This window comes from Dryobates pubescens, chromosome 3 (genome assembly GCF_014839835.1).
Source record: "Dryobates pubescens isolate bDryPub1 chromosome 3, bDryPub1.pri, whole genome shotgun sequence".
NCBI classification, from domain to species: Eukaryota; Metazoa; Chordata; class Aves; order Piciformes; family Picidae; genus Dryobates; species Dryobates pubescens.
In genome coordinates, this window is record NC_071614.1 from 24,376,391 (window position 1) to 24,393,041 (window position 16,651).

The 16,651-nt window shown below is 37.3% G+C and overlaps 1 protein-coding gene across 3 annotated transcripts in view; it reads right to left on the bottom strand.

The window, feature by feature from the left end:
- Positions 1 to 16,651, bottom strand: part of ROCK2 (Rho associated coiled-coil containing protein kinase 2) — a 93,716-nt gene that overhangs the window by 31,179 nt on the left and 45,886 nt on the right. For all 3 annotated transcript variants that reach the window (XM_054179862.1, XM_054179861.1, XM_054179860.1), the window contains exons 3-5: positions 14,163 to 14,263; positions 7,776 to 7,913; positions 5,021 to 5,281 (exon numbers count right to left, since the gene is read on the bottom strand). In XM_054179862.1, coding sequence (XP_054035837.1) covers positions 5,021 to 5,281; positions 7,776 to 7,913; positions 14,163 to 14,263 — 500 coding nt within the window. The remainder of the gene's footprint in view (positions 1 to 5,020; positions 5,282 to 7,775; positions 7,914 to 14,162; positions 14,264 to 16,651) is intronic.

Genomic DNA, 16,651 nt, shown 5'->3' on the forward strand with positions numbered 1-16,651 from the left:
AATCGCCCACCAAATACTTCTTTTCACACACAGTATGAACTGCCAAAAGCTTTTATTTATGCACGAAATAAGAATCCTGGAAAGTCATGAACTGGCAGGCAAAAACTAAAGTGATGACTAAATACTGCAGAGACCTAAGGAGTACTTCAAATGCCCTCCCTGCAAATGCTTATCATCTTCTACACCACCATTCTGTAAGTGAAAACTAAAGGAAGCTTTAACTTATCACTTCCAGAATGAAGAACAAGTTAACTTCTGCTTTCCATACCATGAAACAGTACATAGCTTCATCATCCTGGAATAAGAAAATGAAGTCAACTCTTCTGAGAAGACCTAATACATTCTTTGGAGAAAGGAAAATACAGATACACTAATTCCAATACCAGGAAATAAACAAAAGCCCAAAGGCCTCAGAAATCTAAAGCTGAGAATATTAAAAAATGGATCTGGCACATGCCAGGAATCATTATTTAAAAATCCTGCTTGTAATAGCACTGTGCACCAACCTACACATCTTCTATGATAAGCCCCTTTTTGCTTTGAGCACTGGAGGAACTGCTCTAGGCTCACATGATTCTGCTGATCTAGTACGAATGCAGCATCTTAATAAGGCCTCTGACAAGGGTGCATCTCTCTCTCTTCCTTATCCAAATGTAAAATTACAAGGGAAAGTCTGAATCTTCACTCGGTGAAGACTGGATGAAGCCATTTGAAACCCTTCCTGGGTGAGAAGCTTTTTTGAAAACAGAGTCACTAACACATTTCTTAAAGATTTCTCTGAAGACTGCAGCTTCAGTCTCAGCCTCATTGTGCCTCAACACTGAAGTACTTAGTAACACCCCATTTCCCTTTCCTCTAATTAACACACCAAAACAAGTGCTCTTGTTAGTATGTCACATATATCAATATTTTATGTTATCTTATGCAAAGTGAAGGTTGTGCCAAGAAAACACAGCTAACCCTACCCAAGTTTGGTGGTTGGTATGCAGCAACAATGGAAGTTCTTTCCAACTACATCACAGACGCTAATGAACTTCAAGTAACAACACCTTAAGTTTTCAGAAAAGATGTCAAAGTATTGAGAGGAAAATTAAAAAGTACTTCTTCAGCTAAAAGGGTCCTGCCTTCAGTTTTCATGGGCTGAATCTCTCAGAGTGTTGGTTATACTTACTCCCCACCTTCTGTCTCAGGAACAAATCCAAAAAAACATTCACAGAATCACACAACAGCTTGGGTTGGAAGGGACTTTGAATGATGACCTGGCCAAGCCCATCATGGAAAAGGAAGCCTAGATGAGATTATCTAGCACCCTGTCCAATAGCATCTTGAAAAACTCCAGTGATGGGGATTCTACCATGTCCCTGGGGAGGCTGGTCAAATACCACCTGAATATAATATTCTCAGATTTCTGTGACTCTCATTTGCACACTAGTTCTTTCAAAGAACTTGGGTGTTGCTCTGTATGCATTTTCAAGTACTGGATACACTCAATACCACAGCTAGACTTGCTTCTATGATCTCTGGAATCAAAGCCAAGAAAGCAGGGAAATCCTCTCTGTGCATGGCATCTTGATGGTTTGTACACAGTCATTTGCATGATGACTTCTGCCTTCCATACATCAGCATTTGAAGAGATCTAAAAGGTGCTATTTTCTTTGGATGGTGTGCTACTCCTGTATTTCAAATACTAAGCTTCTATTTTATGCCCAAGTACCACACTTAACTATAGCAGCTCCCATACAAAGCTTCCTTTCAGGAGGCTCAGGTCAGTGCTTTACCTGAGACTTTTCTTATCACTTCAAAAGATAAAGGTGGATCTTGGAAACCATCTTTTGCAACTATGTGAGAGATGTGCAGAACTGTCAAAAAGACTGTTGAAGAGACACAGCACGTTCTCACAGCTTATGGCAACTTGGTGGTGAGACTGTAGTGTTTCATAGCATCATTCAGAACTACCATATTGTTGAAGACAAAGCAGTTTAGTTTTCATCCTCAGGAGGATCTCCATCAGACCTGAATGACTCGCTATCTTGAACTAAGGCTGAGATCTAGGCTTTCAATCTCTCATTAAGTTCTTTCCAGTAAACAAGATCTGGAGAGTGCTTGTGGGGAAAAATATTAGGATAGCAGAGATCAGGTGCAGCTGGGCTTGTGCAGTGTGCTGCAGACAGCAAACAGAAGCACGAAGGATCCAGCAGAGTTCTGGATGAATTTCAATGAGAAAAGTCTAGTTCTAAAACAAGGAACACATCCCTGGTTCCAGCTAAACTTCCTGAGCTGAGGTGATAACCTGCAATAGCAATCATTCCTTCTTTCTGTCATGCAGTTTTTCAACAGATATCCTCTAAACTTGTGGTCTTCTAAAAGCTCAGTTAGTGCAAGACAGCATTACATATTGAGCCTGGCAACATTAGGAGTTCCCGGCTCCATGATACCTGTTTGAAGCTAACCACTGCCCGTTTCTTTTACAGAAAATCTGAAGGTTAGAGTCTAGTGAAACCTCCCCTGTGCTACTTTATTCCTAAATATCAAAAGAGAATCACAATTCTGACTAAACCTTTGAGGCTGACTCCAGTCTTTATTCGATTAAAGAAAACTTCATCTTGTTACAAGTTTTTTTAAAAGGAAAAAAAATAGTTAAGAACTCACAAATTCCAAGACCACAGCAACTGAGATACATAAACAATTCACTTCCTTTGACATTGGAAAAGATCACTAAAAAAAGGTAGCAATTCCTTTCACATACTGGTAAGGAGGAATTCTGCTGCAACTGACTGGGCTGGCCTGGAAGACTTAAGGGGACACAGCAAGGGTCAAAAAAGTCTCTCAAATTGCAGGGGAACTTTCCTGGGCTCTCAATATCATAAGGAAGACGGCAATGTTCACAACTGCTAAAAGAACTCCAAATCAGAAAAAGTAAGTAAGTATTGGGTAAGCATATATCTTCTAGAAATCATCCTACCAACATCAGTGTCATATTTACACAGCTGGGATGTGTTCATGTTTTGTAAGTAGCATGAGATTTGGAGACAGTCCAGAACCTCTCAACTTCTAAAGCTTCCTGTATAAAAAATTTTTGCCATTCCACTGAGTCTGAGAAACATGAAGAACTTAAAATGTAATGTTAAAAAAACCAACCACTTCTTTAGAGATCACTAGTTCATTTATGATGCCCTGTCTAAACTGGAGCTCACTAACACTTGAAGAGAAATGGGCGTGCACTTCTCACATTTATGAACCACATTTCAGTATTTCGTTTTTTTAACAACAGTGAAAAAGAAAAGACCAAAGCACTTCAGTTCACCATTTCTGGGATTTACATTATGAACTACTTTGACTTCTTTTTTTTTTTAAGTCTCTGATGAACATCAGAATCCCTTAAGACCTACAGACTATTGGCTCAAAACCAAGAGCACATGACAACGAGCATCTGAGGGAGCTGGGGTTGTTCAGTCTAAAGGAGAGGAGACTAAGGGGAGACCTTGTCACTCTGTACAACTACTGGAAGGGGAGTTGAAGTGAGGAGGGGCCCAGCTTCTTCTTCATGGCAAATGACAGGACTAGAGGAAATGGTTACAAGCTGCACCAGGGAAGGTTTAGGCTGGATGTTAGGAAATATTTCTTCACTGAAAGGGTTCTCAAACACTGGAATCGTCTGCCCAGGGCAGTGGTGGAGTCACTGTCCCTGGGGGGGTTCAAGCAGCATGTAGACCTGGAGCTTAGGGACATGGTTTAGTGTTGACCCTTCAGTACTGAGTCAAAGATTAGATTGGATGATCTCAGATATCTCTTCCAACCAGATATATTCTGTGATTCTGTATTTTTTTAAGCACTAAAGTAAAATCAAGTACTACTTTTGACTTTTCCCAATTAAAGTAAATGCTGTCCCCTAAAATCTAGACAAGTAAATCAGTGTGGAGGTAAATTATCTGCTGGCCTTTTGAATAACAATTACAATTCAGCAAAACTAAACAAAATACTGAACTTCAATAAACAGCTGTAGCTGTTCAATGAAGTTAAAATATTGTTGCAGGAAACAAACAAAATCCCTTAACCAGAGACAGTACTTCTAGACAGCTGAAGAGACATTAACTTAATGATGCAAATGCAGATTAAGTAGATGGCAGAAATTATACCAAGCACTGACTAAATAATACAGGGGACAAAAAAATATTACAGCAAATAAGCTTAAAAGGATCATCCTTGCCAACATCCCTGCCCTTCCCTTTCACAAATCAGGCAAATCACAACACACATTCATACATGGTTCTTCTAGAATGTGTTGTTTTTGACAGGAAGAATACATTGTGTAAATTACAGCACACTGTTTGTGTGGAAAGATTTTAAAAGCGCAAACTACAAAAGGCAGCTGTGTTTCAAAATATATTTTAATACTATACAGTATTGCATCCCATTAAAAATAACCTATTCTCATGCAGGCTGATTGGAAAATGGTGGGTTTGGATGCAAATGTTAAAACCTGGACAATTAAAATGCATGACATGTATTGACAAGTAGTTAAGAAATTTTAATCAATGTATCACATACCACTGCTGCCTTACTGTGACCTCATTTTAATGGCCACTAGAGGATGCTATGAGAACAATTACACACGGGGCGGGGGGGAAGGACTGTATCTTGCCTATAAAAAAATTTAATTTAAAGAAAAATGTAATTTTATGAACTGTTCCAAGGTCACTAAGGTTGAAACTACAAGTTGTCTCATAAGCTTTTCAGACCTTTGGCAAAACATCCCACGAACCTCAGAAATTTATAAACACACATGCTTTCAAAAATAACAAAAAGTAAGTTTATGTCCTCCTTCCATGTGCCAGAACAGTTTATTTTAGATAAAGTTACACCATTTAAAGCACCCTTGCATTTAAAACTAGGAGATAAGGAACAGCTTTCCAATCAAGTGAGGTGTTTGATGTATATTCCATTGGGAATTGCAATTCATAAAAAAATAACCTTAAAATTGCAGTTTTACAGAAGACAAATTATTCAGTTGCATACTTACTTCATCCATTTTCATGCAAGTGCCAAAATCTGCCAGCTTCAGATGCCCATATTTATCTAAAAGCATATTGTCAGGCTTCACATCTCTGTGTATCAAGCCCATGGAGTGAATTGCATCAAGAGCAAGAACAACTTCAGCTGTATAGAACTTGGCCCATTTCTCAGGCACATCGTAATTGCTCATAAGGTTTACAAGATCTCCACCTGGCATGTATTCCATTACCATGTACAAGTATTTGTCATCTTGAAAGGCACAAAATAGCTGCAATATTAAAAGGAAAGGAAAAGAAAGAAGCACTGTTACTTTTCAGAGACAGTGAGGAAAAAGAACAGAGCATTTTATCCTGAAGTTTCATAAAATCTGAGCATGTTTTCAAGACTGATCTAAAGTAACTTTCATTTTTACAGTCAGATAATCTACATTTTCTACTGATTAAGACAGCACCTTGACATTCACTGAACTTCAAAACGTCATCATTTTCATTTTTAAGATTTTCTGATTATGTTAGTAGCCTGAGTTTCTATATATCCATGTTTCTTGCCATTAAAAGTGTCACTGAGTCAAAATGAAAAGTACTGAATCTGAGAAAACATTTGAAACAGTTCAGTAGAATCTTAGATGGTTTCTAAATTTCATATATTATTGATCTGATTTTCTGTGTACACATTTACAAAAACACTTGTCTCTACTAATTTTGTCCTAAATCAACACAAGAAATCAAAAAACAGAACAAAATGTTCCCAAAGATAAGTATACTACAATACAAAGAAATTATGCTTAACAATAAAATAAGGGTCTGGTACAGATTGCAGTTTCCTACTGGCATGACAGTACCTAAGAGTACTGAATTTCTAGAGATTTCACCCAGTGAGGACCAGGCCTGAAAACAGCTCAAACCAGCAAAAAGTACTACTATCTAATGTTCAATGACTAGTGTGAAAGTCTCCATACCTTATTTCTCAGAGATGGCTCCTTTACATTAAAAACTAAAATAATTCACATCTTTAAGTTACCCACACAAAATTCAGAGGCAATTGAAAAAGAGGATGTGTGCAAAGGAGGAAATCAGGAACAGGGAGTTCATGAAGTATGAGTAACTATGGAAGGCAGGAACATTGTAAAGGAAATCTTAGATAAAAATTTATGGTATTGTAGTAACTGAAGACCTATGCTATAAATATGTATTTTAATACACATATTGAACTGTACTTGTTTTCACAAATGGCTAGTATATGGGATATATAATATGGTCACGCACTTGGTCATTAAAATCTAAATTAAAATCCAAATAGTCTGTATTCTCACATGTAAAGATATATTAATATAACACTATAATGAATAACACTACACTATGCCTTTATACACTCCTTTCATTATTGCTCTCAAGGGATTTAATTAAAAAAAAAAAATTAAAAATAATCCAAATTAGCTAGGCTTTTGATTTCATTTGTTTTTCCACACAAAAAAAAGAAGACACAGAGAAGTGGTGTGATCTGTCCCAGTTTCCAGCACAGAACAGGACCTACATTTTTTTAAAACCAGTTTGATGTCCTCTCCCTCTGGACCACATTACCTAAATATATCACACTAACACACTTCATCATGGAAGGCACATTTGCAACTACACTTTGTATCACTTGCTATTTACAAACACACATTTATATCACGCTTACTACACTTTTACTTTGAAAACTGAGTCATACATTTCCTATTACTTTTGACTGCATGTAAAAACATGACAATTCCAGACAACTACTGTCATTAGAACAAAAAGAACTAAACAAAAATTCATCTGTCTGGGTAAGTATTTCTGATGAACATAGGCAAAAACATAGAGTATATTCAGAAAAGCAAAACATCTAAATAAAAAACCCTTCTACGGCATTACTTGCATACATGAGGTAAAGTGTTATGAAGAATATATGGGAAGTTTAAGGTTATTAAATATACAGAAGTATGACAACATATGTGAAAGCATTTAAATGCATTAATTATTTAACAAAATTAAGTACTAACAATTTTTCCAAGCATATGCTTTCATTGCTCATTTTATTAATTGGTGCAATTACAACAAATTGCAATATTTAGTACTAATTCTTCCCAAAGGCATAATTCATATTACAGACATGATGATGGTACATGTCAGGAGACAGTTGCAAGCAATGGTGTTCAAGAGTACCTGAAGAAGTCAACTCTCCATTAATTGGAGCTGAGATGCAGTAATTGACCACAAGCAAACCACTGCTATAACCTCCTGTCTTACAGGAGACCAGGAGTGTAAACTCATCCTTCCACCAAGTCACAGCTGAAAAGACAGTATCTACTTAAATAACTCTTAATACTAATTGCCTGTCATCAACTGAATGTATCATGAGGAAAGACTGGATACAATGTTGACATTTGTTTCTATGTTTTCCAAATAGAATTTTTCTTAGTTTGAAAACTCACCTCCCTATTATTGCAAATAATTATATGGATATTAAAAAAAATTATTTAATTCTGTTCTATGATGCATTTGCAGTGAATAACATGTGTATTACTTTCTAACACAGTCAAATACACAACCTGATGATCTCTTGGGGTCCCTTCCAACCTCTAATATACTGTGATACTGTGAAACTCAGTGAAACTGCTGTAAATATCTTTTAAAAGTATAGCCTGAACCTAAACCATTATTTGAGTTCAGATGTAAACTCAAAACCAGCTGAAGACTGAGAAAGATTTATGGCTTTATTATTTTATAGTTCTTTCTTACCTGGACCACCCACGGACTGTTGGCAAAGGCCATGATATCTCTTTCTTCCCAGAAAAAGGCTGAATCTGATCTCTTGATCATTTCAAATTTACTGAGTAGCTTCATTGCATAAACCTTCTGTGTCATTTTATGGCGAACCTGTTGGATGAGAAATAAGAAAAACAGCTTTTTAAAATGCATTGTAAAAAAAGTAGTGTCAACATAGTATTTCTCCTGTGTACAAACTGCTTTCTGAGATGTGATGCCTCCAGGTCTTCATGTATCCCATTTTCTACATAGTAAGAATCTGAGAACTTCCAAATCTGGAAAGAAAAAGCTAACAGCTCCTCCAAAAAAAATACAGCAAGGGTGGAATAAGAAGGATGTCAAAAATGAAGATATGCAGAGCCTAGCCAACTCCTGCAGCTGCCTCTGGAACCCAAGAAGATGAGCTGCACAGCCATGAGAAGGACATGCCCCAGGGCTGCAGGAGCTCATCTGTTCTATTGAAGAGTCACTTATACAAGCATATGCTCTTCCTCACCATGGCTATGAGCATGTAAGTGGGAGCCGACTGCAGCATTCTGCTTGCTTACATTGAAACTGTTAAAAAACCCGACCAAACTAAAAGCCCAACCCATCTTTCTCCAAAGAACTGGACTGCTCTTCACATTTTCTCAATTAACATCCTACTTCAAATCACCCAGTACACTTTAAAAAAAATATTTAAAAAATCCTCCCTTCAAAAGTTCCATTGTGTTATGAGAAATGAAATGCAACTCTGCTTATACTCTCTTACTCTGAGCACCAGGCGTCCATTGCAGAAATTCTGCAAGCAGTCCACTTTGGCCTCTTACAATTATTATTTTTCAGGAAAAAAAAAGGATCATTGGTATTTATTAAGTACTTTTAAAATTTACTTCTAAATAGTGTAAAATCAATAATGTAAATCTTGTTGGAAAATGGAAATTAAAATGGACATGAAACACCTTCAAGAAATACAGGTGAGAAGCAGTCAGCTGTAGGATGTCTGAGTCAGCAGAAAAAAACCCTCCATCTTATGTTTCTCCATATTTTCTGCACATTAAAATTAAAAAACAAACAAACAAAGCACTGGACTAATTACTGAAATCAGAGCCAAATGGTTCTGGTGCATTTGAAGTCTTCATATTCAGTAAACCAAACCAGATTCCCCAACCTCTTAATTTTACAAAATGTCTGAGTTTAATTATGTTACTTGGGAGTATGTTTAACAGGCTCTTTTCCTGAACAGCTGTACATGTTTGAGGTCCCTTACATCTGCAGTGCAAAGCTTCAGAAATGCACCTATTTGGTCTACAAATCTGGGAGCATCAGCCTCCTGCTCCTGAGGAGCTGTAAACATTAATGTTGCTCAAGCCAACAGGAATGATCTCTAGAAATAGGAGAAGCATCAGGTGGTGATGGCACGGTAATCTTGGAAAGAGTGAAAACATGGAGAGCAACAACATTATTTTAGAACTTACTGTTCTTGAAACTGGGCTTTTTGTTCTCAAGATACAGGGAAGAAAGTTTTAGGACTAGTATATTGCATAGTTTGTCAATAACCAAGCATTTTCTGTATAGCTATACCAAAAACTCTCCAACATAACAGCAACATACCATTTACATGCACTGACAACTCTATAAGCATGTATGTTTTAAGGCATTAACAATTCACTAGCTAGTGAATGTGTCCTAAAAATTATTTTGAAAACTATCTCCTCCCCATGTACTAGTCCCACGTGGGATTATTTACAAATACTTGGTGGTACAACACAAACTAATCTCTAAACTAGAACTTTTATAACCCTGCTTAAAACCAAAAGAAACACAAAGAACAGTAATCTCAGAAAGATATGAATTGAAGATGCATTTCTGTGGAAGTTCACTAAAGCTTTGCAATATATTCAGCAGTTTACAGTTCCTAAAGCCACTGTGTACTCTTGCCTGAGTGTCAGTATTACTAGCTGCCTTCATTTACAAGAAAAATCATCTCCAACTACTTGGGAAAGGTAATTCTCAAAAAGTCAGCACAGCCTAAGGCAAACACATGCACAGGTGAAGCAAAGTAAACAGAAAACAGTCTCTGCACCTCTCCAAGGTAGTGACAATCTGTTATTAGTTGGCTCAATTATTTCTTGATAAAATTTCAAGGTAGGTTCACCTTCTGTATGAAAATCAAAGAGCAAAAGCAACAACTAGCATATTGACATGCCCAGCAACACAGTGTGTCTTGGCCTGCCTACAGGCAAGTAGACCTACCAGTGATACTGTCTTTTTATCCTCAACTACCATGGGCCGTGGAGCTAGCCACTGTACAGAGTTATATTTGTACATACATATATTGGCTCATATAGCAGATTATTCATGTATTAAACTGTCATGATGTTTCAATTTCTTCCAACCGTTTAAATGAACTGCCAAATTTAAACTGCAGCCCACCACAGTAACTCTCAAAATAGGTAGGAAAATCCCTTCATGCCATCAGCACTGACATGGCCTTGTTTAACTTATGAAAATGCATTCAGAAGTAAGAATTCCCCTCTACTCAGCTTCATTAGTCTAAGGCTTTCAAGAAATAGACAAAATGCATCCATAATTTCTACAGCTTTCACATCAGAAGACAATCTGCAAGCAATGAAAATATCATCTCCATTTGAAGTTACTGGATTGAGTGCATAGTATTGATAAAGACATCCTCTCTTTCAGGAGAAAAAAAAATATGAAGATCCCAGAGTGGAGTTGTTCAGTGAACTCTAAGGCTTGAAATAATCACAAGTATCCTCAAATACTTGAGAGTATATGAAATTACTGCAGATAGGGTACCAAAGTTGATGTCCTGTGACCTGCTCTAGATGATCCTGCTCTGGCACGGGGTTGGACTAGATGATCTTTTGAAATCCCTTTCACCCCTAACATTCTGTGATTCTGTAACAGACTGGGACTCCTTTATTAGCATTATAGGGTGTTATTTTTGCATTACATCACTTGCATATGGATATAAGAGGTACTACAGAAGGGTTTATCAGCAGCATCTGAGGAATTAAACATAACAAACAAAACATTTATTGTAAAAAAATTAAACCAGTGCCTGTTTGCCTAGGCCATGACAACAGCTGGTTTGCAAAGCTAAAGAATCACATATTACAGCCTGGTACTCAGACCATCCTTTACAAGGAAAACTTAGCCTGGCTTTAGTTTTCTATTCCAGGTACATGACTGAGTCAGTCTGCTGTATCACTTCAATGTTACAGACCTGGGAGAAGAAACTGAGGATATGTTTCAGTTTCAAATCAAGAGGATTTGTCCTCAAGTGAAAACAGACAAGTACTTGGTGAGTGCTTTCAGAAATTACTGTTTCTGCATCAATCACAAGTAACATATTATGTATGATAATTCAATTTTTCTGTCTGTCCTAGACACCAGCCATTTTCATTCACAGAACTGCATAAGAGAAGCAGTGATCAGGCAGCTGGCAATTATTTTCTTAGCTTTCCCCATCACTACAGACTCAGCAAAGCCAGAGACCATAGCTTTAGAGTAGAATTTAATGCTTCTGAAGCTATAAAGAAATTGTTTTTCCACCACAGTCAGATACTTGGACCTGAGTCATCTGATGTCTCTTCACAGGACTGATTTAATTTTTGGGGGGGAGGAAGGAAAGAAGAAAAGCTTTTAAGAAGAAATCTAGCTGTAAGACACAGTGGCAGAGAATGTGTTTCCCTTTCTTCTACAATCTGGGAAGCTGCTCTCCACACTCCTTTTTTTCCACAAGAAATTATTATACTGGAGCAGATGACAAAATTAATTTAAGGAGGTCAGAGCTGACTATTTCATATTGTATATTAACATTGTCATTTTTTGCTTGCTATACTTAGCAATTACAAATATTCAGCAAATGTTTGTGCTACAAATATATATGCACAATAGCACACACTGATAGTATGACATTCATGAATTTAACCCATGGACTCAATCATGTTTTATTTATGGTTCTTTCTGCATTTAGTACCCACTGAAGCAAATTTCTATTTTGATCACAAAATGTGTTGCAAAATATTTTGATTACTGCAGATCCATCATTTCCAACTGTGGTGTTAACATTCTGAATGGAGTGTAGAAATAGATACAGCTTAGCTCAGTAGTTTAAACTTGTATCATACCTTGTGAGGCAAGAAATCTAGGTATGTATGCCCTCATCACCAGCTAATATTAGTTCAGGTCTACAGCTGTATTTATTAATCCACTGCTTTTCAGCTACAACACAGAATAATTATGTTTTCTACTTGTATTTTTATGCCCTATAAAGTGTCTTCTTTTAAATTGACAAGTATGGAAGAGGTCTGTACAAGTTCCATTCCACTTTTATTTTGAAGCTTGAAGGGCTTATTTAACAAATAAAACCCCCCAACATAACAATAACACAACAAAAAACCCCAAACCTCATCATTACGTGATCAAGTTACTTTGCATTTTGCTATTACATTATAACGAGGCAAATGAGTACTTTGTCTTCACACCTCTCAAACTACCTAACTACAGTAAGCACACTGTGAAAAATCATCTCTGCTTTAGAATTTAAGTTGTGCATGACACAGTCAATGAAGAAGAAAGGCTTCCATTCAAAGCCAGAGTAAATTAATAAATTGTATCATAAATAAGATGTTATAAAGAAAGTGAAAACTGTTTTGAAAAAGTCTTCACTGACTTCTCATGCAAGTGCATGAAAAAGGAATATCTCTATGGGCTACAGTGAAAGCAAGCAGACACATACAGTGAAAGAAGTGCCTAATACAAGACCTTAAACTATTTGATATGATTGTCAGTGGAAACAGAATAGACTGCTTTCTTACAAAGCTCCCTGCAGCAGCCCCATCTCAAGTAAGAATGGTTCTGTTGAAGGTTTTGTGTTTGTTTTTAACCTCTTGCCAGCAAGGACCAGATCATCCTTCGGGTCCCTCCCAACCTGGCATTCTGTGAATCTGTGATATCTTAATTCTTTAAAGTCTTATTCAAAAGTGGAGATCTATGAAAATGCTCTTCTTCGTACTTCATAATTTCTTCTGGAAATTAAAATGAAGTGCAAATGACCCAAAAAGAAATAGGAGAGAGAAAGCTATGTTGTCATATTGTGACACTTAAATGAAATTGCCTTAAAAAACAACATAAATGGATAAAAATTGTTGATTAAATGTCGTTAACTGCCACATGAATTACATGTAAGTTTGCAAATCGCCTGAGTCATGCAATACAGTGTCAGGATTTTCCACCCCAGTTCAAATCAACTTCACCAATACTGATACAGAAAATGACTTTATAAATTATTAATAAATTGATTGGCATTATACACCAAGTACGTCCTATAAGCACTTCAGCAGTAACCTCTTGTCACAGTCCTCACCAAAATTCCAAAACACCTTTGCATTTTCCAAAATTGCTTTACATTACCAGACAATGTGATTTTCCCAGTTTCCTAGTGCAAAACCATCACTGAACAGCAAAATGTCAGTTCTATGTCAAAAGGCATAAGCAAAAGAATAATTTTTGTTACCTTGTGGTAACAAGGTAATAAGCCTCAATTGCTGTAAACTAGTTGTTCCTGTTTGCATTGACTTGCTTCACATCCCTCCTAAAAAAAGCTCACACAGAAAATAATCTTGGATCAACTGGTGCACAGTTGCCTGTCAGCTCATAGTGTCTGCATTCTCAGATTCTATTTGGTGTTCACATCCACAGCTTATTTCAAAATTGATCTGAAACAATCATCTCGTACATATGTTCACATTTTTGTGCTACTTATCACACAGTATGACTTGGAAAAAAACGAAATGAAAAGCAGACTGTGCATGATATACTAAGCTAGTTTTTGCATTTTGATTGCTTGGGGATTTTTAAAATTGAATTTCTCTGCAATATAAATTTAAAAGCAACCTCACTCTTAAATGAGATATTACATATATAATACAATATTAAGTGGACTATGTTAAGCAAATTTTACATGAATCGCATCAACTAAACACAATGCAAGCAGCACAATTTTAAGGGCAAACCAGGTTTTTTTTTGGTTACACTATTAGATGCTCTTTCATAGGAAGGTTTCAGACTATTACACAGTGGTGGTCATAGCCAAAAAAAATAATTAAAATTGCCATGAACTGCCTTGTCCATTTTGATTGAAGGATAGCAAACTGTTTCCCAAGTCAGTCCCTTCTGACCCATCACGTTGTAAACTTGGAAGCATTGTTTACTATGCACAGAAATTATCTCATCATACAATGAAAATAATGCTTTGTAAGAATGCATTTTTAGATACAAGGGATGCCAGACTGGGGAAGGTTTTGGCTACAGCCATAACTCTGTCTAATCATTAAACCATTACATTCTTACCAGTTGCACTTCTCCGAAAGCCCCTCTTCCAATCACCTTAACAACATCATAGTCTTCAGCTTTCATTTGTAAAGCTCGGATTTTTTCCACAATCTTCTCATCTAAAGCAAATAAAACATAAGTTGTGATCATGCATGTATTAACAGAATACAAACATCTCAAAATTAGGTATTTTTATTTAAATATTTAGATACTTCTTGGCAATTCTTGAGATCTGCAGCCACTGTTAATATCCCCTTTTGTTACAGTTTGGAAATCATTAACCACCTACCTCTAGATGTAACAACTGTAACGTTTGGATTCTGCTGACTCTCGTTTCACACCTCTAATAATCATTCACATGCTTACAGGAATACTCTGGTAAGAAGAAGAAGGAATGCCTATCTTGAATTTTCAAACAATTATTCATTTCTGCCCCTTGTGCTGCCAGGATCCACTGGCAATGCAGGAGTGTGAAGTACTTGGTACACACAAAAGCACTGCTCCTACACACCTGGAAGGTTCAACAGCAAATGGTGAGGAATACAAGTAGTAACCTTTATGTACAACTTTAGACTACGCAAGAATATGACTTCAAACTGACTTGTTCATTCCACAGAAAATAATAAATTGAGTTTATGTGAGTATGTGACTGCTGGCCACCTGTTGGCCGTCTGGAAGTGTTTCTTAGTATTCACTGGATGTGTAGTTCTACACTTCATAAACTTAGGGCTACAATGCTCTGTTCAAGTATCCTCCGGTGCAACATTCTGCAGATGAAATCTTTCAGTATTTTTCTTGTTGGGAGTTTTCTTGTGGAAATCTGTAAGTGAAACCAGTGAAAGTCTGACCTCTGATGAATTCTAAAATTATATAAGGTAAATGTTTTGTACATGTAGCATGCTAGTGAATGTAATCCTGGCTGAATGACCTTTAAAAATCTATTCTTATTACAAGGACAAAACATAATGGGAGCAATGAATGGAATCCATAATACTGGAGGTCATCTTTCTTATGTGTGACAAGCTTTGACATTGTTCACACATGCTTACAGAGGAACAAGCAAAACAGGTTGACTGGAGCAAGACTTCTATCAGGGAAGAGCATGAAACTGTACAAAAAGCTGTAGATACTTATTATCAGAGAGGAGAAGAGGTATACAACAAGAGATCCACATTTAGGGTGAAAGATCACGGAGTTTGATCCCAAGAAAGGCATTAAAGGAGATCTCAGATCTGAATACTGGGGGGAAATCAGAGATACAGTTAATTCAGTATGACATTAAAGATCACATTATCACTGGGGAGTTAATGATAATGAACATCTAGTAAATAGCTTAACCATTCCTATGTACTCATGAAGAGCAACCTGGCAGGCTGTAAGTAATCCAGGAGATGTCTGGCTATCAAGAATGTTTCTTTTGACCCACGTGAGTAACAAGCCCATTCAGGGAGGCACTGATGTGTTACTCATGAACAAGAAAAAAAATGGTGAGGGATGACAAAGTCTGTTGTAGCCCTGGCTGAAGCAACTGTGAGAAGGTGGAATTAAAGACCCTTAGAGAACTGAGGAAGAAAAATAGCAGACCTTGGACCTGAGGAGAACAGACTGTGTGGCTTGTTCAGGGAACTCACTGGTAGGATCCCGTGGGAAGATGCTGTGGAGGGTAGAGAAAAGTGGGTTGACTTTCGAAGACATGTTCATAGAGCAAGAACGATCTGTTCTAGAAATCAAGCAGGCATGGCAGACAGCCAGTTTGGCTGTCTTGGCAACCTCTGCCTCAATGCAAGCACAAAAACCAAAGGTTTGGAGCATGGAATCAGGAATCTCTCAAGAATGCAAGGATGGAATTGGGGAAGCCAAGCTTAGCTGGAATTAAAACTAGACAAGTTTATGTAGGGAATCAAGAGCTTTTATAAATACACTGTCAACGGAAGAAAGCACAAGGCAAATATAGGCCCACTGCTCTCAGTGGCACAGGGGATGTAGATGTGGACATAGAGATCAAGGTACTCACTGGCATTTTTGCCTCACTTCACTGACAAGCTCTGCTCACAGGCCTCCTAGCTTCCCAAAGCTCATAAAAGACTGTGGGGCAGCAAAATACTGCAGTAGAGGAAGTAAAGAGTTAAGAACCAATAAAGCAAATGACATACACCACACCATGAGACAATACAGGATGCATCTCAAGTGTGCTGAAGGAACCAATCAACACCACTACCAGGCTGTTCTCTATCACCTTTTAAAGGTCAATGCAACTTGGGGAGGCTCCTGACAACTAGTAAAGGGCAAATGTCAGACTGTCCTTGCTCTAGAAGGGCAGCAATAAGGACTCAGAAAGCTACAGGCTGGAACAGCAGCCTCAACACAGTGCCCACAATGATCATGGAGTAAATCCTTCTGGAATCTACTTTCAAGTAATTGATGGACAAGCAAGGATGGGAACAGACTGGATCTAAAAAGGACAAACTATATTTAATCTTATTGCCTTCTGTGCCGAGATATCTGTC